At 37.8% G+C, this 25,217-nt stretch overlaps 1 protein-coding gene across 8 annotated transcripts in view; it reads right to left on the bottom strand.

The window, feature by feature from the left end:
• MECOM (MDS1 and EVI1 complex locus) overlaps nt 1-25,217 on the bottom strand; it is a 543,943-nt gene that overhangs the window by 257,575 nt on the left and 261,151 nt on the right. For all 8 annotated transcript variants that reach the window (XM_059163536.1, XM_059163528.1, XM_059163532.1 and 5 more), the window contains one exon: nt 23,053-23,390. In XM_059163536.1, the coding sequence (XP_059019519.1) occupies nt 23,053-23,390 (338 nt within the window). The remainder of the gene's footprint in view (nt 1-23,052; nt 23,391-25,217) is intronic.

The following is a 25,217-nucleotide window of genomic DNA, read 5'->3' as shown; positions in this document are numbered from 1 at the left end:
GCCCAAAGACATGTTAATTCTCAAAAACCTCATGCCTACCAATTTTTCCCCTTATTCCAAACAACTGATCATTATTTCTCCTCCAAAGTTGTCAGAAATTCCTCACTGCCCATAAAGCTTAATTTACTAGTTCATAATATTCCCATATTTATGTATTACGCTATTTTCACAGGATACAAAAGAATATATTTTCTTAACTTGGCAGTTTCTGTTTTTCTTTTTTAGTTAGTCATATTATCCCATGTGTTACACCTAGCCTAGACTTTCCTTTGCATCTTGGAAATACTGTATAGCTTGTACCCTTAGGACATGTGCAAAATTTAAAACAATTCATGTTTTATGGCTAAATCATAGAAGACCCAGAAGAGGTAGAATGCAACGAATGTTGCTAGAATCTCAGAATGTCAGACCACGCAAATGGTCGCAGTGAAAATACAGCTGTATACGTTTGCATGGGCATGTGTTTGTTCACTTTCACCCCCCTTCCCGAGCTAAGGCTTCAGCTTTAGGTCATTCTGCAAACAAGCCCCAGGAGACACACAATTACACTCCCCTGGAGACTGACCCCTTAGAGTGCCCACCTGTAGCCAAACACAGATAGCATCCCGGAGCACTGAATTAGCACTCTAAGCTGATTAGAGCAGCTCTGCACAACTCTATTTTATTGACACAATGAAGAGAGGACAGAAAAGGGCCTGAAATGAGAAAATCATTTCCATGCTGACTGAATTAAAAGAACAAAAGAGCTCCTTGGAGTTGCAGCATTCAATTTGTCGGGGAAAAAGGAAGCCACTTAATGGCTCACAATAGATCTGAGCAGACAGATGAAATTTAAAACTTCAGCATGAGTGCGATTAGCAGCGAAACATATTCTAAATCATTTCCTCCATATGCATAATTTCGTTTGATTATTTAGTTCTGTGTTTTATAAAAACACTGGGCTAGATACTATCTTCAAAATGTCTTGACTTTTCATTTTTCAAAATCACAGAACAGTTTCTTATTGTATGTTAATGTCCTCTGTGACAATATAAATTGAACAAAACAAGTATGGCTCATGTTTTCCTTTCACCTTTAGTTAGCAAAAGCGAATATATAAATAGAGGTTAATCTGTGGAAACAAGGACTGTAAAGGAATCTTCTACTAAACAGCTTGCAATTTGAAGTTAAATAAGTTATACGCAACAGGAGCTCTTCAACGTGGGGGTAAAAGGCAACCAATCATTGCACCCAGAGGCTACAAATAAACTCTGCCGATGGTAAATTAAAACATCAAAACTGATGTCTTCCTCAGCTTAAAAGATAGCACCAATATCACTAAAAGCAACAGTTAAGGCTGCAGTTTCCAAATGTATGGTCTTCATTTCATTTTGCTCAATTAATTATTGTGTTGGTTCTGACTTCATGCCTGAGTTCAACTGAATCCTAAACTGATGTCAAAAAATGACCACTTAATAAGCAGGACTTATCTTGAGATACAAAGATGTTATAGCACTGAAGACTCTCTAGAACTCCTCTTTGCCCCCCACCAATTTATAGAAAAATCTTAACGTCTGAACCGTAGATGAATAACAGAATTGATTTTCACAAGCTGCTCGAATGTTTTTCACCAGAGATGTTTCTCTTGCTGGTGTTAATTTTCAGTGTTTAAAAATAAAAAGAGGGGAAGCAAAGATCTTAGTTTTTGATGAAGCATTTTCACATTTTCATTTTTCATGCCTGAACTTCTTTTAAGAAGTTTAAGGGGGCCCTTCAGACTTTTAATGTTGCATTGGCTCCTAATTTAAATAAAAAAAATTCACTCTTTCTGATCTTGAAACATCCTTTACCAAAGTGTTGAGGTACAATGTAAATTGAGGAAAAAATTATAAAACAAGTCAAAAGAGCAAAAAAAATTACTCAGATATTTTGAGATTCGATATTTGGGGTATACTACTACTTAATTTGCTGAGTAAAATTTCCCCAGAGGAAAAAGGAAAAAAACAAAAAACCAAGGTATTCTGAGGATGAAAGCCCAAACCATCTCTCCAGCAGCTTCCATTCTCCTGACTAAATGAGGTAAGAGTTTTTTATATAAAGAGAAACTATAAAGCTTGTGGATATTTTAACAAAATCAACGTAGTGTAACTTTGCTGACAGCTTGTCACATTTCACTGACTGTCTGTCTGGGGTACCGTGATAACATCTGCATTCACTCAGTATGAGAGCTTAACATAAGACAAAAAAGTGGGCCCTGCCACAGACGGTTCCATCAGTCTGTCAGTTCTGACATGTCATCTGAATTTTTTGAATCACTAAACACTTCTGAGACTCTGGTACTTATTATCTTTTCTTAGTTTCTATACTCTCTCAGCAATGCTGGAAAATGTAAAATTTGCAAGTAAGGTAGTGGACGTCCCAGGCTTTTTGTTGTCTAATCCGTAGGCCCTCATTCATGCTCACTGTTAATCTCTTAAGACATTATAAAACTGTTAGACAAAGAAATGTGAATACCTCTGCTTCTTTTGAGAATGGGAGGAAACCAAGGAAAATCGGGATCATGCTAAGCTATTCTTTTCACTATGAAAATGGTAACTTAAACCTGTTGCATCAAATTATCTAGAATTCCCCACGCTAGGGCCCATGTTTTTGAAGAATGAATAAGAGTAGTGTCACATAAGGAGAAAAGTGATCATAGAATTTTAAAAATCTGCCAAATTTGATGTCAACAGAGTCTTGGGATCCTGCTTGCTGAATTTCTCAGTGTTTCTATTTTTTATGCCACAGTACATAACATATGGTTAAAACGCTTTCATGAAAGCTTATAAAAGAGTTTACTAATACTCACTGGTAATCATCAAATAGTTTAGATAATTGTGTTCTTTATTAGGAACACTAGGAAAGCTAACAGCTACATAACAGCCTTAAAAAATGTGGCTGAAATATATTAAAATACAACATATCACAGATTTTAATAAGCAATTTTGTCCTCGAAACTAAAAAAAAAAAACTTTACAGCATTGTTTCTATAAAGCCTAAATATAAATGGATCCTCGGAGCCAGGGAGAATGCTTTTATGAACCACATAAAACAGTCAAAGCTCCATTTCTATCTCCTTTTTGCAGCCATTTAGGACATCAAGTTAAATGTGTATGCATTTGTTTTCTAAGTGACCAAGAGATAAAGAGGTAAACAGCATTAAATTAAGAGGCAAATTTTCTTCTAGACCCCAAATACCTGTATTTCTCTTTTTCATAAGCACATGCTTAACACCTGCAAATCATTTTGGTATAGACAAACGCCCCTGTAAGAGACTAACTACAGGTGTGTCTCCCACCTGCATCCTCAAAATGACTGACTGTCCCCCAGATGGTCCGATCCAGGGCATATTTGCTCTGAAGGAAAGTGACACATATTAGATGGCCGCCAAATAAATTTAACCGAAACTATCAGGTGAAGAGAGTTGTATTTAACATTTGGCCAAGGACAAGAAAATATACAAGAAACCAAAAGAAAACGAGAAAAATAGAGAGGAAGAAAGGAAAAGGAAGGGAAGAGGAGAAGGAAGGCAAGCCGGCATCAGTCACCGCTGGGCACAGGGCAGGACACATAGTAGACAAACCTGTGGAGTTCATATATTAATCAACACGTCACAAGCAAAAGTAAGAATGAATTTCTGAACCAGATGCCATCTTCTGCCATTCGTAGTGCCTCATTTAAATTCAAAGTGAAAAACAATTTTCCATGCAAACAAAACCTTCCTAATGGAAGAATCAGGGACACAGCATTAACACTAGCAGTTCCCCAGCTGCAAACAGAGATGTTGTGACCCTTTCTCCCTTCTCTTCCTTTGGCATCTCATCATCTTGCGACTCTCTCGAGAGCTTGATGTTTAGTCTGTGCCTAAAATGTCAGCTGTTTATTATGTTTACATTTCAATGCTACCACCACGGCGCTCCAGAATAAAGGGCAAGCTTTCTGGCACATCTCAGTGACCGAAGGACTTATACTAAATTGAGGTTTTTATGCTTCCTGAAAATAAAGGGCCACTCATTTTTTAAAAACTTAGGGCAGTTTTCCTTACTGCGTAGTTTTCTCCTGACATCTCTTAATCTGCTTATGAGTGCCCCGGCTTATACACTGTTGAGATGCAGCTTTTGACTTCAAGTAGCTCGTGGTTTGTGCAGAGCCACAGAAAATTACCTTTTCTTTTTATAGAATGGAAGACGAAGATGGTGAAAGGGATTAGAGCCCTAGGACAAGTAGACAAAAAGATAACTGTCCTTAAACTCCTAAGCTCACGGGTTCCATAGGGAGGAAGGATTTGGGGTCTGGACTAAAATGAATAGGTATTATTTAATGAAAGAGTAAATACGGATAAGGTTTTCCATGAGACTAGGACAAACTTATAAAAGTTATAACGAGCCTGAAAACAGAAGTGGTCTTCAAATGACGACAGATAAATTCACAGCCAACAGAGTCTTGGTGAGGGCCACCTGATTTATGGTGTATTTCAACCTCTCCCGTCTTAGGTAATGAATTCTAACATCCTATCGTGGTGATTAGTACTCTTCTCTAATCTTTTTGCTGAAGTAGAACTAACTCTCCAGCCCCATCGTACCCACACTAAATCTCATCTACCTTCTGTTTAAAGAGGCCACACTTATCTATGTTCATATCACATGTCAAGTCACAATTCCGACTCTCGTGACTTAAAAGTCTTAATATTTTCAGCGTTGCCTCACCTGGTTACAGCACCATTCCCCCATCCCATAGAAACAGAAGGCAAAATGATTTTTTTTTTCCCTTCTTGACACTACTTGGACGGTTGCAGTGGGGCTCAGTCCTTGGAGGTTCACTGGATTATGTGTAGAAACCCAAGCTCTCCAAGCTTTACAACTGCATCTTAGACTCTCCGTGAGGTTCATGAAGATTTGTCGAGCAGAAATTAAAGTCAATTGGAGATCCATGTCCCTATCAATCAGTTATGGTGGTTGAGTAAGGAATCAAACTTCAAATGAACACTTTTTGAGTCAAGCCCACCAAGTGACATTATATACCTCCTTACCATAATACCCTTCATAATGTTCCTGACAAATCAATGTTCAGGGGTCCATATGAAGCTCCATAATTTAAGTCATGGTAATTCACGATCTCAGCAAGTACTTTCTATATTTTGTAGACTGGCTCATCTATCTATAGGCAAACTCAATTTTTCTTCAGCCTTTATATTACTGACAATATTCTTATAAAATTAACATCTTCAAAGGACAATTTTCATGTTTTGGAAGGTACAAAGAAAGTGAAATTCTCTTGTTAAAAACATATTCACATCTGGTTTTCTTAAGATTACTGTCTTTTCCAAGTTATAAAAGAAAACAAAGTCCTAAGTTCTTATTAAACCTTCCAATTAAAAGTATTACTAAATCCAGATTGTTCTTAATGGAAGCCCCCACACGAAGAGAGACCTTAGGATATAGCAGAGTTTGTGTAAGTGAAGAATCATTAGCATGTGGCAGTTTGGTGACAATTTGGTTAGAAGACACAGATATTACGTTGTACCGTTCAAGAGAACTGACGGGAGAAGGTAACTGTGGCGCAGGAAAGCAGAGGCCCCCTACCACTGTCACATCCTTCAAGCCTTCCTTCAGGAAGCTTCTACCTACACACAGGTACATTTGACTTCAGGCTACTGTCATGTTCAGGCATACATCCTCAATCAAATAATTCAAATACTCCTTCCCCTTTGAACAGCCTGTGAGTCAGAGAGCTTACCCACAATTTTCAATAACACATATTTTGGTATTTCTTTATTAGGAAAACTAAAAACCCACAACTTTTGATACTTCTCTTGTCCAAAATGCTCAAAAACAACAGTGAACAGTGAAATTTTACATAGTGAGAGTTCATAAGGGGTCTTCTGCAGCCTTATCTGTGAATCCCTGTATTTCTGCCCAGAAAGTCTCAGAACCCCAGTGACCCTCTGCCACTTTTATTTTTAAGACAAATTTAAGAATAAACAAATTACAATGTAAAAAAAGCTTAGGATATGTATTTCCACTTATCTGAAATGCTTTATAGACTTAATCGCAATATATTTAGTTACGATATTGTTGCCCCTGGTGATTCAGAGACATTTTTTACTCTGTGGGGGAATTCCACTGATGCAGTAGAGCCTGGGAAGAAGACAAATCCACGAGATGACCAGGGCTTTTCTTTCACATGAAACTACGTCCACGTTTGTGAATAGGCAGGATATGCTTTCCTCAAGATTAGACAATGCCCCCCCAGCAAAAATGCTGTCACGAGGCATGTCTGTCTGTTCTTGGGTTTTTCTGAAAGCATACCACCACAGTCCTCACTGAAGAAGACCATGAACAGGAATAAAGGCACACCCATCGTCCTTAAATCCACAGACTAGATCAAACCTGCTGTAGAGAAAATCAGTCCTGATTACCTAGCTGAGAGCTGAGGAGGCAGAGTCAGCATGACACACGGGTATGGAGGGCCAAGGGAGATGAAGATGAGGAGAGGAGTGAGAGAGAGCCCTTCACAGAAAGAACATGGAGAGGCTTCGGGCTGAGGGGCACATTTTCATCTCTCGACTCCACCCCACCAAGCTATGAGAGTGGAACTTCCTTAGAAATGCGAATCCAAACCTCATCCTCTGCTCTGGTTTGAAATGCTTCCTCTAGTCCTCAGCAAAAGAACCATTTGAACACCTATCCGTTTGGTGTGTTGAGGAATATTGGGTTGAGGAAGGCTACTTCCCCGCGCTACTCAGAGAGGGGACAATATTTAATACTTTGCAGTGCAGTAGCTCTGTCAAACCCAAAGAGTTCCAACCCCAAAGACTGAATTCCACAGTCCTTCCCTCAGAACAGGGATGCAAGGAACATCCCCAGCCTCGGACTAGTCATGGAGATGAGGATGATCAGAATCAGTTTGCTCTGAAGTGCTGACAACGGCATACCAGGCCCTGCTCCAAGTCCTTTACGATACTTTACAACATAATTGTTGCAAAAATCCCACGAGGCAGACCTTATTGTTATTACCACAGTACAGCTGTGGAAACTGAGGCAAAAAATCATTATGGGCTTGTCAAGGTCCCAAAGTAAATGATCGAGAATGTGAACCAAGGTCATTTGTCCCTAGACCTGACACCATCAGCCACTCTATTAGACTGAGTCTTTTTTTAAGCGATGAGCCCATGACACCTGTGTTGTAGTTGAGATGACCAGATGGTATCTTTGAATGTTGCTTTAATATACAGTAGAGGGTGTTCTAAAAATCATACCCCAGGGACAGAATGAAATGTATACCTTTATCTCTGCAAAGACAGCTAGGAATAGAATACTCCCTCTCACTAACTTTCTTCCTTCTCAAAACAAGGCTTCCGTCTTCAGCTGCCTTCTCTGTGCAACATAAAATCCAAAAAGAGATGCACATATCAAAGGAGATTTAATTTCAGGTTTAAACCACAATTATGCTGGTTGAATACAAGAGAAATTTGAAAACAAGCATCTCTTTGCTACTTAATTTAAAGTTAATTTATCTCCTCCCCAGGGTTCAAAGACCAAAACATGACCCCACCCCCAGATGCAGTCTCTAAAACCATAACAACACAGAGCATGCCCATAAGGATAAAAAGAAGTAAAGGAAGGGTAAATGAACAGAACTCAGAAATTTAAAGTCCAAGCTGGAACAGACCTCAGTGAGACTCCAGAGGAGAAAACCAGGTGACTTTCCAAGGTCCCAAGTGCAAGTTGGGGCAAGAACTCAAGGTTCCTGGCACCCAGGCCAGTGTTCCTTCCACTATCTCACACAGCCTCCCTGAACGGCAAACCACTAGCCGTCTGACAAAGCAGCAAGCCAGGAGCCATGCCACATGAAAGGCCAGATTGCTGAAGGGAAGGGGGGTGGGGAGAAGCAGCAAAGGGCTGAAGGACACTACAGTTTTATAGAAATCTATTTGCAAGTAGATCCTGTGGTTACCACTGGGGCTGCCCAGCGAAAGAACAACTGACTGACAGCACAGACAAAAGCAGAGGCCATCTCACAAAGGGAGATACAGGAGCTACGGGCTTCGTGCACATCACTAATACACTTCGTCAAGTGGAGACCAAGAATAACAGTGAGGAAAAGCCCACTATACACAAGGGCCCTTTTATTCTTTGGACTTTCCTGCTTCACACACACTTTACCTGATGAAACATTAGAACTTTTGCGTTTATTTCTGTAGGATCCTTTTGATTTTTCCACATTCAACTAGCACACTTCACAACTATTTAATGTTCCTATTTTTTTGCAAATTAATGTGCTGTGCACACTGGTGACATATTTGGAAGTTAATGAAATCAGATGAAAATTGCTTAGATTAAATTTTCCCCTTTTCTTCACTACAATGTCTGCCACCTACTGTTCAGCTACGAAATACTACAGCTCTCACATCAATGAAAGTTCATATTAATATGCTCTGAGGTAGAAAGACTCTATTAGCCATTTTCTCCCCTGTCTCCTGTTCTTTGCTTCCAACTGCGTTTAGCTTTGGAACCCTCTGACAAATGGCCATTATTCTCTGGGCTAGTAAAAAATTTCTAAACTTTAGGGGAAATGTCGTTGGTCAAAAGCCCAAGGGAATTGGCTTGTTGAATTAAATGATAAATATATGCATTTAAGGTCATTAGAGACTTTATCTCCTGTGAAGGCTATATTTGTCAGATTGATATAATTTCTCTCAACTGAGTACTTAACTCCATCGGCCAACATTATTACGATTATTCCTTTCCCTTTAAGTGGGAGACTTCTGGCTAACAACACGTGTGTTCTTTCTGGTGCTGCTTCTTGAGCGATCAAGGCACACCTTTGTTTCATTTATATGCAATTTTCACCTCTGACCCAAGAAATGAGTCCTGGGCTTCCTGAACTTTATTGCCTGTTAATAGACTGCTGGCTCTCTTTTCAGCAGTAATAGAAATGGTGGAGAGGCATTTCATTTAAGAAAGAGGCTGGCAGGACTGCAGCCTGAAAGACAATGTCAGAATTAAAAGTCAGCCCGGCCAACAAACAATATAAAGACCACAGAGACATGAAAGAGGAAGTTGCCCGTATTCCATCCCACATCGAACAGCCGGTATATAAATAAGAACAGCATCCCAGATCTAATTATTTTCCCACTGCGCAATGGCAGACACCCTGAATGGTGCTAAGTGATTGATCTGGTAATTCATCTTCAACTTACACCTATCTACATATTTTGTTTCTTCTCATTAAACTGGAGACATCAGTGACGAACTTATGAAGTGGCAGTCTTTGGCTTCATAAAATACACACAGATGCTCATCAGAGGCTCTTTCCTGCCTACTTCTTAGTGACACGTGTTTATAATTTCATCTGTATTTCGTTTGCTGTGGTTTACTCTTAAGTACATCTGTTCAATTAAAATGGAAACGTGTGACATGGCCTGCACTCAGCAACTTTTGAGCTTGTTAATGAAACGTTCTAAGGTTCCTGCCTCAGCTCTTTATTTGCAAAAGAAAATGATTGAAAAGTACAAATAAAATACCCTTTAAAACGCGTACAAAGAAGTCGACTGTTTTGTTAATAGTTAAGAAAAGGCATTATTACGGCATAAGGACATTATTTTACATGAAAAGACATTATTAAAAATGATTTACTGCCGCATGTTTGGAAACTTACAGGAAAAGTCTGATAATATATTAAACTTGTTTATTACGACTTCATATAATTTTGAATAATACTACTTTTTCCTTTGACAAGTGCAATAAACTCCACGGGTATAGACATAGGTTGATTATCACGAGTCAACTGTGTTGCTTAAAGAAACATGCCCAAACAATCAGCTTTTGACAGCTGCATCTCCAGTTATTTACACTCGCCATCATGGTAATAACTCACCATTTCTATATTAATAAGGCAGTGAAATTTATTATGATGGTATTGAAAAGTTATTAAGTACTGCATCCCAAGTGACAAAGTACCACAGCACTGTCACTATCCAAAAGCAGTTCCCCATTCATCACTTGCCTTTCCAGATGGTCCTGCATCTTTATCGCTCCCAGGTTGGTGACATCACCTGTTCACCCACTCAAAATTGATGATGAAAGCAAACAGATCTATCTTACTTACATTTACCAAATCAATTTAATTTTTACAGGCCATGGCTTGGTGACATATTGACTGTTTTCCTTAATGGCACCTACCGTATTTAATGCAAGGATGTCATCTTTGATTCCTGGCTCGCATAATGTGTCATTTCATAATAAATTTTTCTAACATATTTACTTAATGGAAAGAATTATGATTGCTTGTCAGTTCTCTTATTAAACGCAATGATAATTCTTTTCTTTTGGAGTATCATCCACTGGGCAATGGAGCTATTTTTAATTCCTCCTCATCTCTTAACGGGAGGCAGTGACTTAGATATAAAGTAAGTCCTAATTAAATGCTGGACACATGATCCACGACCTTCAATTGCAGAGCTCCATGTCAAGATTTTATCATATTATTACAGAAAAACTAGATTCTCGAGAGATGCCATGATTAAAATAATATAGCTAAAAATGAATATATGACTGCCACTACAAAAATACAGAGCTGTGGAACTGATTGTAATGGTCCATATGATGTCTACCCTTGACTTCTCTTCAGCTAGTGCTCTTAGATCAGATGTATATTAACATAAATATCTGCACTGTGGGAGGTTAAGATGCAGAATGAAAGACTAGCCTACTGGCTAGCTGATACTCACACGTGATACCCCTTGCTTCCAAGTATGATTTACATATCCCATCTGCTACCCTCCAAGACAAATGTTCCTCTGACATGTGTCATCATTTCATTGTGGTGCATTTGTATTATCTGAAGGAAATGGACAACCAATGTCTGTATTCGAAGAGGTATAGGGCCCATAGGGCAAATCAGGCCTCCCCTACCCTCGAAAGCCCCATCTTATATTATGTGTATGCAAGTAAAAATACCACCAAATAAACTCCAAGTCTGACTCTAAAGAAAAACAGGCAAAATCTGTGACAAAGGAAAACTGAGAAATCTAAGGTTGTGTGCACGTCTATTTCTTTAGCGCTCATGAGCTAGCCAAGAGAAGCCACAGTACAAGTGTTTGGCAAGGTTAAGGAGTTAGCCCTCCAGAGAAGGTTCTCTGGCCCCAGCCCCACACTGCTGACAGACAAATGGCAATGGCTCTTGGCTTTACCATCTGCTTCCCCCACAACACTGGGGAGGAACCACAGCTCACCTCCCATGACCCTCCGCTAAAGCTAGAGATGGTCAGGGATATCTCTGAGTTTACCTGCCCCTATACCGAAATGATTGGGTCCCAGGATTAGTGGATTCCTGAGGAGAGGAAGGAAGATGGAAGAACCCTGCCCAGTAGAACAATCTCCATCTGTGCTTCTACTATTTAGTCTCCAATGAGCAGAAATGTACGTGTCAACAGCACCCAAACATGGTTTATATCTCTTTAGAAACCAAGTCCAGGATTTCCTACATCCCTGTAATTGCAATGGTAGAGCTCAAGTTAGGAAAAAAAAAGTTGAGGGCAGAACTAGGTAACCTGCTCCTACCTGTAGATTAAGTTCATATAAGGAGACTCTTCATCCTCATCTACAGAGATGAACTTATCCTAACTTCTTGGTTAGGCAGAGTCTTGCCCTTGGGTGAGGTTTCCAGGAAAACAGGGATCCAAGTTGGCAGCTTTGCAAGACCAACAAGAACATCTTTTTTTTTTTTTTGAGGGCAGCTGGTCTCTGTGTCAGGGTGGAGATTCTATGCTGGCATTACACACCTGCTGAATTCCTACCACAAGAATCTAAACAAATGAAAAAAGAAAAAACAAATCATCCACACCTGTGGCTGCCAACCAGTGGCGGTTTCTGTGCCAGGCCGTGCACACCTGGGAAGCCCAGGAGGTCAGCTGGAGTGTCAGAGGAAAACACCACTCTCAGCTACTTGGTAGGTGGGGCAAAGGTTGGGCACCTGGATGGCTCAGTCGTTCAGCGTCTGCCTTTCGCTCAGGTCATGATCCTAGGGTCTTGGGACGGAGCCCTGAATCGGGCACCCTACGCAGCGGAAAGCATGCTTCTCTCTCTCCCACTCCCCCTGCTCATGTTGCTTCTCTTGCTGTGTCTCTCTCTGTCCCATAAATAAATAAAATCTCAAAAAAAAAAAAAAAAAAAAAAAAAGAAGAAGAAGAAGAAGCACAAAGAATCTCCTATGGATCTGTGACGTGAGCTGACCGGCCAATGGTCACAGCAAATATAAGTCATGGCCACAGAAAATATATACATATTTCCTATGAATAAGGAAAACTCTAGGTGCAAGTGTGGCAGGAATAAGAGAGGAAATTTCAGAGCAGAGGAATCTGTAACTATCATCCCCTGCCCATCCTTCTTTCCCGATCGATGGCTAACTCATTGTTTATTAGCCAAATTCAGATACTAGGTAATGGAAAATATACTACACCAGAATGAAAAATACTAAAATGGAAAAAGGCCATATCAGAGAAGTTGATCAATATGATTTTAAATATATACTTTACATATATTATATTTTATATTATATATAAATATATATGTTATATGCAAATATATAAAATATACAAATATATTTAATGACCTATATTTATTAAATATATATATTATACACACACATATACACATATATTTAAAGAGAGACAGAGAGACAGAGGCTTGGATGTGAGGAGAGTGTTTGAGAGGGGACAGTCTTTGAGAGCAGCACCTGCTGGATATGTGAGCTATTGAGAGGAAGAGGGTGAATGATAGATAATAGGGAGGATAAAGATATAGGGAGAAATGCTTTACGTTTTTTAGAACATTATAAATGAAATCCTCATTTGATGGCTCTGAAAAGATTTATTTAGTTTTTAAATAAATTTTGGATGGCTGGAAGGAGTTACCAGGCCTTTTAAAAAAAATTTATAATGACTGCCTTTATATAGGTACAAGGTTATACGGGTTACAAGGAGAAAGCATCAGGGCCAAACACCTGAAATGCTTAGATTCAAAATCCAAATTCAAAATTTAGATTCCAAAATGATCAATTAAAAAGAAAAAACCATAAAAGCCATATGGTGTGTGTGTGTGTGTGTGTGTGTGTGTGTGTATAAGGTTGTGTGATGCAGGTTCTGGAGACACTGTTTCTATATCAGATGACACTCTTCAACTGACTTCCTAGGAGTAGGTTTATTTTCTGTGTCTAGGGCAGCATACTGATGGAATAAAAATGTGTTCTGAAAGCTGTTGGGATACATGCTTAATAGTGGGATAGGGTTTGGATCTGGAAGTAATAGATACTGGGGACAGATGGCATGACCGACAATCACAGAATAAACTTCTATTTTGAACCTGCTCGTTTTGTTCCTAGCCATGAATGTGCCTCTGAGAAGATAACTGTGAGAATTTCTCCTTTGGTCATGTGGACCCACCATGGTATGGAGTACCTCAGTGAGGTAAGCTATTTCTGTGTATTGTTTGTTCACCTTCTACCAACACAAGAAGTCCCCTTATAATAAAGGCACTGTGAAATTTCTGTGATGTACCCCAAATTTTGTTATATTAAATCTGTTTTGAAAGAAATAACCAACTAACGGGTAGCTGCTGGTATCTCTTTGCTAAATACACACACACACACACACACATACACACACACAATCTCTTTTTATTATTCTTTGTCATAGTGATAGCTGGCAACTTCTTCCTGTTTGCAATTTTTTTGGCTTGACAATTCTCCTGATTATCATGTAGAACATACTCTTTAAAAAGCACACAACATTTGACCTACTTCAGCTTCAGCTATATTTCAAAGGGCCAAAAGATGCAGCAGAGCAAAAATGATGGTAACACTTAAGTTCTGAATTTTCTTATAGCTGAAATACAAATTCATTTTTCTAAACTTCTGGACAGAACTATGTATAAAGAAAAGTGCTTTGGCAGAATTTGTATTGTATGATTCTATCAATGTAAATAAGCTTTGAGAAGCCAACATGCTACCTTAATACAATCTTTATTTATTTTATAAATGCCCCCAGTGTCTCTATTTCTCCATATTAACTACTGATCATCATTGGAAGAAATTCTCTCCATACTGCTTCACTGAGCAAACTAAGGAACAAAGAAGCTTCATTAACTCTCTTATCCTTCAAAGATAATTTCTACCCATTATTTCCTATTACTTCTCACTGCTTCCAAACTTACCCTCAAGGAAAAGGCTTAGAGAATGAAACATCCTGATGCAGTGGCACAACTAAGTATTCTAGAATAGTATTTCAGAATAACAAATTATTATAAAGAAATGACCAAGTCCTAGAATTGACTGTCAAATCTATTAGAAGAGGATCTTTACTAAACATTTCATGCTTTGAACCCATGAGTTTCACTACTGATTAAGCAACTCATACACAAGTATGGGGGTGAGTAAGAAAGAAACTCACTTTGATACATTTGGTAGGATACACTGCTTAATGGGGAGAAAATCACCCAATATTCTTTTAAAAATAAGTGACTCACATGCAATTTCTACTTGACCATGAAGGCACACAGAGTAAAACAAAAAAACTCTTGCTACTTGGGGAAATTTTTTTTTCCTATTATAGGTCTTTTATATTTCCACATGAAGTTTACAATCAACTTGTAAATTCCCACAATAAAGCGTACTAAAATTTGATTAGAATTGTGCTGAGTCAGTATGTTACTTTGGGAAGGCCTGCTATCTTAACGGCCAAGACCTGTCTAAACAACGAGTGTGATTTCTCTATATAGGTCATCTTTACATTTCTGCTATGTTTTGAATTTTTCAGTGTAGGTATTTTAAAATATTTGCATTTATTTTTACATATTTGAATTTTCTTATTAAACATTTTAATTGCTTGACATAAATGGTATTTTAAACTTACACAAATTGTTTTATCAAGTATGAAGGAATTCAGTTTTTTATATTTACCTTTTATCAGGCTTACTTTTAAAAATTTACTTATTCTTAGTATTTACAATCATATCATTTATGAATATAGACATTTTGCTTTATCCCTTCAAATTTTTGTTCTTTTCATTCCTTTCTTTTAGGGTGCCTGGGTAGCTCAGTCGGTCAAGCATCTGCCTTTGGCTCAAGTCATGATCCCAGAGTCCTGGGATCAAGTCCCGCATCAGGCTCCCTGCTCAGTGGGGAGCCTGCTTCTCCTTCTCCCTCTCCCTCTGCCTGCTACTCTGCCTACTTGTGTTCTCTATCAAATAAATAAATAAAATCTTTTAAAAAAAGATTATTCATTCCTTTCTTTTTTCCATATTGCACTGACTTGGACAATTTTGAACAGAGTACTAATAGGGACAGCCTCAATTTTACATGTCATTGAAGGAAAATGTCCAACATTACTTCATGATTGTAATGTCAGCTACAGCCTGTTTATATATATCTACCAATTCAAAGTAGCACCCTTTATTTTGAGTTTGCTCAGAGGTTTTGCGATGAAAATATATTGGGATTTTATCTATTGAGGTGGTCATTCAGTTTTTCCTCTATGTCAATGTGAAATACAATCATGCCTTTTGAAAGGTATTTTTTATATTATTATTTGTAAGTTTTATTGAGATATAATTGACATAATATTTTGTAAGCTTTGAATGTACAACACATTGCTTTGTTATTTATTTTTTAAGATTTTATTTATTTATTTGACAGACAGAAATCCCAAGTAGGCATAGAGGCAGGCAGAGAGAGAGGAAGAAGCAGGCTCCCTGCTGAGCAGAGAGCCTGATGTGGGGCTCAATCCCAGGACCCTGGGATCATGACCTGAGCTGATGGCAGAGGCTTTAACCCACTGAGCCACCCAGGTGCCCCTGCTTTGTTTGTTTTTATTTATCCTATCTATCCAAAGTCCATTTTTGCCAATTGACAGAATCCTACCTAAGATCAGATTTACATTTAGTTGTTCTGTTTCTTTCTTCTCCTTTAATTTGGAACATTTTCATGTCCTTTCCTTACCTTTGATGACATGGAAAATTTTGAAGAATACAGCACACCCTCTTTTGTTAACTTTTCTTTTTTTTAACTGATGAATAATTTTAATATAATTACCTGTTTTTTTGTCTAGTATATAATTATATATTATTTTTATTTATTTTTTACAATGTTATATTAGTTTCAGGTGTACAATACAGTGATTCAACAGTTTCATATGTTACCCAGTGTTCATCACAATGGGTGCACTGATGACTTGGGGAACTTTAAAAAAAACTTTGATATCAGACTTGTCCACATCACTGCCTATACTTTGAAAGTACTAGAAAAAAGTACTGAAAGTACTGAATTCCATCAATACCTCTCATGGAGGAAAGCAAAAAAAGGGCAAGCCATGAGTATTAACAGGACATACGTGGAGGGGGTAGGAGTGGGATGAGGGGATTCCTAAACTCCTCACAAAACAGGATGGGATCCTCTTGAACCCTGGGAAAAACTATAGGTAGTTCCTGGTACTTCAGGAACCAGGACCTACTTGTTTATTCAGGAGAATAAACTGCTATTTTCTTTCAATAGCCAGAGATTTAATTCCTACTATATATGTATGCTGGAAGCACAAAATGAATCAAATAGACTGATTTTCTTTTCTTGATTTCATTATATTCCAAGAGAGTCTATAAGATCTTGGGCCCCAGTGACAATTCTATTCAGGATCCTATTAGTAAGTTTTACTTTTTATCTTGGTATTTTCTCTCTCTCTCTTTTTTTTTAAGATTTTATCTATTATTTGTCACAGAGAGAGAGAGTGAGTACAGGCACAAGTGAGCACAAGCAGGGGAGCAGCAGGCAGAGGGAGAAGCAGGCTCCCAACTGGGCAAAGAGTCTAATGCAGGACTCAATCCCAGGACCCTGGGATCATGACCTGAGCTGAAGGCAGATACTTAACCAACTGAGCCACCAGGCATCACTATCTTGATATTTTCTGTTATTCTTCATAAAGTAAAATTGAATATCCAAACTATATTTATCATCCTTAAATAACACTGCAAAAACTTAATAATAGTTTGTAATGTAAGGTTTTATGGTAATGTACATTTGTTATATTAGATAACATTTCTCTTTCTTAACTACCCATTAAAGACATCCTTTTGGATAGTTGATACTCTTTCCCTTCTACTGGAATCAATTCACTTCAAAATTATTAAGTCAAAGGTCTGTACTTAGTTATCTGGCTTTAAGAATATGCAACTTGTCAAGGGTACTTGCTTTCCCATTAATGAATAAACGTTTTCTCTAGAATCAATGCCAAAGTATTGATTTCATTCTACGAATCACTGTAAAATTCATTTTTGGCTCAAGCAAATCTAGAGAGAGATAAGGGAGAAATATTGCCATTCAAAGATATTTGATGTCTATGAGATGTTAGGACATCACAAACTATTTTTTCTTTATTACCAAACATACATTACTTGATTGTCTGACTCTGAACTCAGTTGTTAGTTAGGTATCTTGAAAGTCTGATGTTGTTGTTTTAATGGATATTCATATTTCAGTTAACATACAGATTGTGTGTTTCCATACACAAGGCATCAGTGCAGAACTCAAATACAAACTTACAAATGTGAAAACTATTCCTTCTTAAATGATATAGGGAGGCACACATTCATTCCAATATCACATTTCAGGATTATATTACTGGAACATAATGTATTGTCAAAGCACTGCATCAAAATTATTTAATGAATTTCTGATGCCAGCAAAATCTCTTTCTACTATTCCTTCCCATCTATTTAACAAAACATAAGAGAAATTTACTGACCACTCATGTCCTCATTTTTCTACCTCTGAGTATGTGTATGCTTGAAAAGAGAAAAAGTAAACTCATACCTGGCATTTTAACTGATCGATGTAATCTGGATCAACTGTGGGTTAGAGGGATACAATAGAGGGTTTGGCACCTAACAGACGCATCATCAGCTAACTTATATCTACTTGAGGAGTTTCAGGATGACAAGTGGTAAACAGATAAACAGAGAAAATGTGCTAAGTGACAATATTACAAGGAAACAAAACTTCACGTTATTTTTCCAATGACCCATCTCAGGCCATTAAAAATTTGCCACCAAAATTATTATTTGGTTTAAAAAGAAATTTATGAATCTCTCCCAAATCCTTGTTTTAACTGTTAATTAGAAAACAACCAGTGCTTCCTTTTCAGATAAACCCAGAGTCACATAATTAGACCATCCCAGAGATAACTGAACTTCCAGGAAACAAGAAGTTAGAGTGAGAACAAAAATTTATAAAAATTAATGAATAAAATATAGTTGCCCTTTGCCCTATCTGATGACTCTGTGCTAAATCTCTATTCCAGCCAAGCTTTCATTGTTTTTGTTCACCTTTATTAAGCTCTTCTAGCAGATGGGAGGCTCATTGGTAGGTTTTTCACACAGTGTCAAATTTTATCGTCATTACAACCCTCATTGGATAGGTACAATTATTATCACCATGTTCCATATATATAAACTGAGCTGCATATTACATAACTTTTCCCAAATCTCTCAACTAGCACACAGAGCCCTGAAGAAGACATAAGTCTGGTAAGTCTCATGCCAGAATCCTGATTCCCTCTGCTCTCCATGCAATTTCCATGTTATCATACAATGGTCATCTTTAGAAGAACACATACGAGGAAACACTTGTCTTGAACTAACAGAATTTTCTGTTTTTATTATTCAGTCAATCAGTAACTCTAAAGTTATTAACTTATCCTTAGGTAAAGATAGGTAAGTGTCCTATCCTTAATTACTTTTAGGTCCTAGAGACAATCAAGTGTTCCCCAGTCTTCAAAAACCTTTTGATAGAGACAATCATATACACTGCAAGGTGGCAATCTGCCAGACTCTAGCATTTATTTTTAAAGTTTCTCTTTATTAAATCAATACTGATTTGTGAGAAAACATACAATATTTTTTGATATCTATGGCTTATTTTACTTAACCCTGTATTTTGGTCCGTAACCATCTTCAAAAACACACAATTTCTCTAAAGTACAAACTAAAATGTTTTTCCAAAAGTGTCTTTTTTGGGGAAATATGTTATACTTTTAAAGAACCACTTAAAGAGGGTTCAGAAAGGTGGTCACTAACTGCAATATTATCTTTGAGCTTTCTCTCCTAAAAACTTTCTTTGAAAAGACTACCATATTTCTTTACTTCATTTTAATTATATAACAAGTAATGACGCAGGGCAGTTATTGGCTCGTGGGTCAAATAAAAATGCATGAACCAATTAATTTTGAGTTATTTCCCTAGAACTGCACAACAGTGGCAGAGTTAAGGCTTGATTCCACAAGTCTAAAATCCACATTCTAGCTTTTTCATGGAACTCCCTCAGCCCCACTCCCTATCTTTTCTTATGAGTCACATAATCCTCTATCCATTCATCATTCTTTCATTTGCTCTTTCATTCTTTCACTCATTCTTTTACCAAACAATTATTTATTAAATGTCTGTGTTATGGACTGAATGCTTAGTCCTCCCCAAATCCATTATGTTGAAGCCCTAACTCCCCATGTGCCTATATTTGTGGATATCTAGGGCTGTCAGGTGGTAATTAAGGTTTTATGAGGTCATAAGGGTGAGGTCATGATCAGATAGGACCTTATAAGTCCGATTGTGTCCTTATAAGAAGAAATACGAGAGCACTCTCCTGCTGCCCCTATGTTATGTGTGTCTGTGTGTGCACATGTATATATTATGCACACATGCACCTAGGAACGGCCATGCAAAGACAAAGCAAGAGGGGGACCATCTGCAAGCCAGGAAGAGAGTCCCCACCAGAAGCCAAAACAGCTATCCTAGATCTTGGACTTCTAGCCTCCAGAATTATTAGAAAATAAATTTCTGCCATTTAAGTCACCCAGTCAGTCAATTAGTAGTACTTTGTTAGGGCAGCCTGAGGTGACTAATCCAGTCTGGTTGTTTCAGGTAACAGACTTAGCATGAGACAGTACCACAGAAACCACAGATAGGACACAATCAGGACGCTGCACTTAGAGGACAGAACTCTGGATATTTTGCTCTATTAGGGAAGCTAAGCAGGAAATTTGGAAGTTATACAGTGCTTTAAATTCTTTGTCCATGGATTTACCTGGTGCTATGGGGGGGGCGAAATGTAAGCAATACTAAATTTTGATGAGAAAGGTCAAGGAGAATGTCATGGAAGGGAAGAATCTGAAGAATGAATAGACACTTGCTAAGGGTGGATAGGAAAAGGAGGTTCCCAGGTAGGAAGACCAGTGTGTGCAAAGAATGGAGGCCCATGGAACATGGGAACTATGAATCATATCTGGTGGGTGTGGGAGAGAGTAGTCAAAGCATTTTCTTTGCTTCAGCAACTGGACAGATGGTAATACAATTTATTATACAGGAAGTGCTCAAGGGAGGGAGATTTATTAGTAGAAAAGAGCAAGGATGGTACTAGAGATAGCCATGATTAGTTTGCTTATGATAAACTGGGTTCCTGTAGGGAAAGCAGGGCAGAATCTGATACAGAGTATGCACTCAATGATTGTTTGTTGAATATGGACTTCCACTGTTCGTGTATATTTTCCTTAGCCTAACAGGTTTTTTTCTCCCTAAATTCATCATTTTTTAAAATGAAAGGGTATCAAAAGGCAAGGTTACATTAGTTGGTCACAATTATCTGTCTAACCAAACAAGAGAGAAATCAGCCATCGTTGAGGGCAAATATGACAGGAGAGTGATTAAAAATGAGCACGCGGGGCGCCTGGGTGGCTCAGTGGGTTAAGCCGCTGCCTTCGGCTCAGGTCATGATCTCAGGGTCCTGGGATCGAGCCCTGCATCGGGCTCTCTGCTCAGCGGGGAGCCTGCTTCCCCTTCTCTCTGCCTGCCTCTCTGCCTGCTTGTGATCTCTCTGTCAAATAAATAAAATCTTTAAAAAAAAAAAAATGAGCACGCAGGAGTAGGGCGAGATGCCTTTGTGAAAGTGCCTTCGTTGATCACGACTGGGTTTTGTATGAACTAGGGTAAGATTAGGGGGGGGGGGATACTCTAGAGTCAAGAGCTCAAGTACTCCTCCATGGGTAACAAGATTGCCAAAATCACCAAAAAAGCCCTTTCCCTGGTTTTGTTCATTAACACATCTAGAGCAGATAATCCACACTCTCGAAAGTGAGGGCAACAATTAAAATGGTGCAGAAAATTACTGAATTAACCATCAACTGAATTCCTGAGAGAGAGGAAATGGGTGATCTTTAGCCAGAGTTATGAACTACCTTGAATTCCAACCAATAAAACAACTCAGTTTTAACATAATGAAAAGAATCATTTTATGTTTCTCAAGGTAAGTATTTTCCTGTGTATATACTGAAGACATTCTACTCCCAAAGAGAAAAATAATTATTTTTAAATTTCCTCTAAATGCTGAATTTTCCCCAGGTTCATCCCCCAATCCATAAGCATCCTGTTGAAGGAGACATAGTCCTGCATTTATCAGCACTGTAACTGCAAAATTATTTTGTTATTAAGCTTTGGTTTATCCCAAGCCTTCTGGATAATCTCGAGCAGTACTGAACTTGTTGTTTAGCTCTGGAGATTTTGTAATAAAAGTTTAATGAGTTACTTATTACTAGAATGTTTATAGCCTTTATTTCAAGGAGAACAAAAATGACGTAAAGTTCTACGCATTTAGTTTAAAACTTATTCAACTCACATATCAGTTAATGCTACAGTGATTTTTAAAAAAATCTCGTATCGATATATGTGTCTAAAAGCAGTGTAGCCAAACCACAACTTTACCTGAGCTGTGGCTAAGAACAAAACTAAGGAAGGATTTCTTACTTGTCAGCACGTCAAATCCAGATCTTAACTTTCAACATTTTAGAATTCAGACAGGAATTGTTTTGATTGAGGCATTTTGCACAGATTTTACAAAAGGATACATATAAAATAAGGGGACAAAAAATTGAAATTAAGTCCTGAAGGCACTGTGTATTTATTTCTATTTAAAATGCTGACCATATATTCTATTAATGACCATAAATATTAAGAGAACATACTAAATAAATCTAGTTTATCTGATTTCTGTCTAACTGAAATACTAGGAAACCAAGGGTCAATCATGTCTCCAAAAAACACTTCCTTGCTAATATGGAAATTGCCTATACATTTTGCAGATATAGACCAGGTTTTCCAGAAATTATAATGTTATGATTTAACCACGTAAGTTTTCAAGTAGAAAAATAATGGAAAGTAGATAAAGCTACAGAATCTTTACAAAAATTATAAGCTCAGCGTCACATAGTTACCTGTTCTTACTGAAATAAAATTTACTTTGATTTTGTAATCAGACTGTAACTTATCATTCTTAGATATTATCAAGATGGTTTCTGTGAAAAGCATGGCTAAAACCAGCAACTAATTTTCATATTGTTTTTTGCCATCATTTTCATGAATTATTCATTAAATCAATTTGAATATAAAGAACCATCACAGAATTCAGTACAGGGCTCATGTTCCAGAAACATGTAGAATCAAAGCAGGGTTATCACAAGAGTAGCAAAATATATTAGAACGTGGAGAAAAATGACCACGTAGAACAAAATAAAACCAAATTAACTCAAGAAAACAAGTGTTTCCTCCAATGTTCCAAGCCTTGCCGCCAAAGAAAAGATAAAATACAATAAGCTTGTCACAAGATAACGTCTATTTGCTTATGCCACATACTATGTGGATGGCCACATTTGAAGCTTCTAAATGCTAATTATAAAAACTGCATTTGTTTCCTCTGGTATGTTTGTTAAGTTGATACTATTCTTTACCATTCATAAGTTGAGTTCTTCTCTATCATGGTATACCTTTATGCAACATTTTGTTTATAACAAGAAGCAAGATTACAAAGAAGGTTTGTTCTTAAAGATCTATTTGAAGACATTTGGTAACATTTGGAATTTGCTTATTTTATATCCACTTTAAAAGCTGATCTATTAGTCACACATCTGAATACATTTAAATGTATAAACTCAAAATGTATTCTTACCTCCCATCCATAGCTGGGGTCTTTCAGGTTTGACCTCTGCTCTCCCACATAAGGCCCAAATTTTTCACCTGCCTCAATCTTCCTTTTGGTCCATATTCCTAGTCCTGCTCCAGGCATATTTGACTCTCGAAGTTCAAACTCAGCAGGAATGGGGATATCATCAGGGATGTAGATGGGGGCTTTGTATGGAGAGCCCTCTTTTGGTGTGAATGCTTCACTGGATGTGGCTGGAGAGCATGGCTCTTGGATATTGAGGGAGGGAGTGCTGGCTACTCCATCTGCATCTGACATTTCTTCCAAAGGAATTTCAGGGTAGCTGCCATATACACACTCATTACCTGTGAACAAATAATAACTTTGTGAATTCCAACTAATACAGAAGAATCAAAATCCCACAGCTCAGTACCCAGTATTCAGTTGTTGTTCTTTGAAGAAAAAATAGGGAAGGCCATTGTTAAAATATGCCTGCGTTGAAGTCTCTGTGGTTCACAGATGGGGACTTTGGTTTATCTGCGGTGAATCTATAAATCAAATGAGCTAATCTTCAACAGCCAATACTCTCATGGGCCAGCTCAAGCCATTATTTAGCTGGGAAACAACCAGCAATTTAATTATTGGTCTAAATAAAGTATAGATAAGAAGTAAATATATGTGTACCTACAACCCCACAAACCATCCTAAATTGGAAGGTGATATCATTATACAATGTATTGGAAAGCTGTATCATGCAATGTATCTTAGACTACATTAAAGAAAACTATCAAAGATTCCAAGGGCTGCCATGGACAACAAGGCTTAAATCTATGTAGCTGGACTATTTATTGGAGTATTACTTTGTGTTTGTTTTTTATCTTTCCTATTTCGAACACAGCACCAAACCATTGGTAGTCTTTGCATCAACAGCTTATGCAGAGAATTAAAGCTACTTGAAGCTAGTGATTTCTCTAGACATTTGTGAAAACAAAATCATTAAAGAAAATAGGTGAGTTTTCCAGAGGGGAAAGCAAGGCAGAGTAACAAGGAGTCTGAACACTTCACACGGGGGGCTCTCAGGACTCCACAAGGCAGCACAGCACCTCTACCTGAAATAAATGAGTGCACCATTTCAGACCCTAAAATCTTTTATACAGTTTGCTGGGGGTTAAAGAATTGTGATTGAGTGTGAATTTTCCACCAGTTCACCAGCTGAAGGGGATTTCAGTTATCTTAAAGCAAATAAACATAAATTTCTTGTCTACAGGGATTATGGACGGATTTGCTTGATTTGTAAACCTTCAAAGAGAAAACTAAGAAAAATGAGTTAAAATTATAAGGAGACAATGTCAATCGGATCCATCCAGAGTTGCTTTAAGTTCCCATTAAAGGACTTCTAACATAGCCTAGATAGCCATAAATTAGGAATAATATGGACGAATTTCAGCTTTGGATGATGACTAGAATAGATGACCTTTAAGATGCTAGCAACCCTGCAGTTCTACTAATTATTAAAACCTTCCAAGGTAGTTTATTGGACTAGGGGTACAAAACCTGAGCTCTAGTCAAATTCCTTATCTGATTCATTATGGAAATTTATTCACTATGACATTCATTAACAATTGTTGATCAAGTGCTGACTCCTCTTAAAGTTTTATGAAGTATAAAGTGATATCACATGCAGAAATATCTTTCTAATTAAGTGCTTGGTTCCTAAGTCAAATAATAAGACAACGCCATTTTAACCAAGCACAACCCAAGTACCAGAACCCAACCTTATTCCTATGAGACATCTGAACTGAACATACAAGCCCATTATCATCCAAGTTCATTTTATCCAAAATCTTGTAGATTATCATCCGCCCTCAAGTTGAGTCTCCCCACTGCTTCACCATGTCTATTAAGAATACTGTTTTCCCCTAATTATCCATGTTCAAGGTTCTAAAATAACATGGACATTTTCTCTCCTTCAACCTCTAATCTGTACAGTCATTAAATGCTGCCCTTGTAAGACTTTTACCTTCATCTCATTCATTTTATCCACATATTCATTCCTGAATTCTCTAACAGTCCTCTAAATATGCCTCCAGACCTCTAGCCTCCAATCTCCAATATCTCTCAACACTGAGCCTGTACAAGGCTGCTAAATTTATTTTCCCAGCACACCCATTTTCCCATGCAATACACCCTCC

This window comes from Mustela lutreola, chromosome 2, assembly GCF_030435805.1.
Source record: "Mustela lutreola isolate mMusLut2 chromosome 2, mMusLut2.pri, whole genome shotgun sequence".
NCBI classification, from domain to species: Eukaryota; Metazoa; Chordata; class Mammalia; order Carnivora; family Mustelidae; genus Mustela; species Mustela lutreola.
Note: the sequence above shows the minus strand (reverse complement) of the source record. Positions and strands in the feature narration are given on the sequence as shown.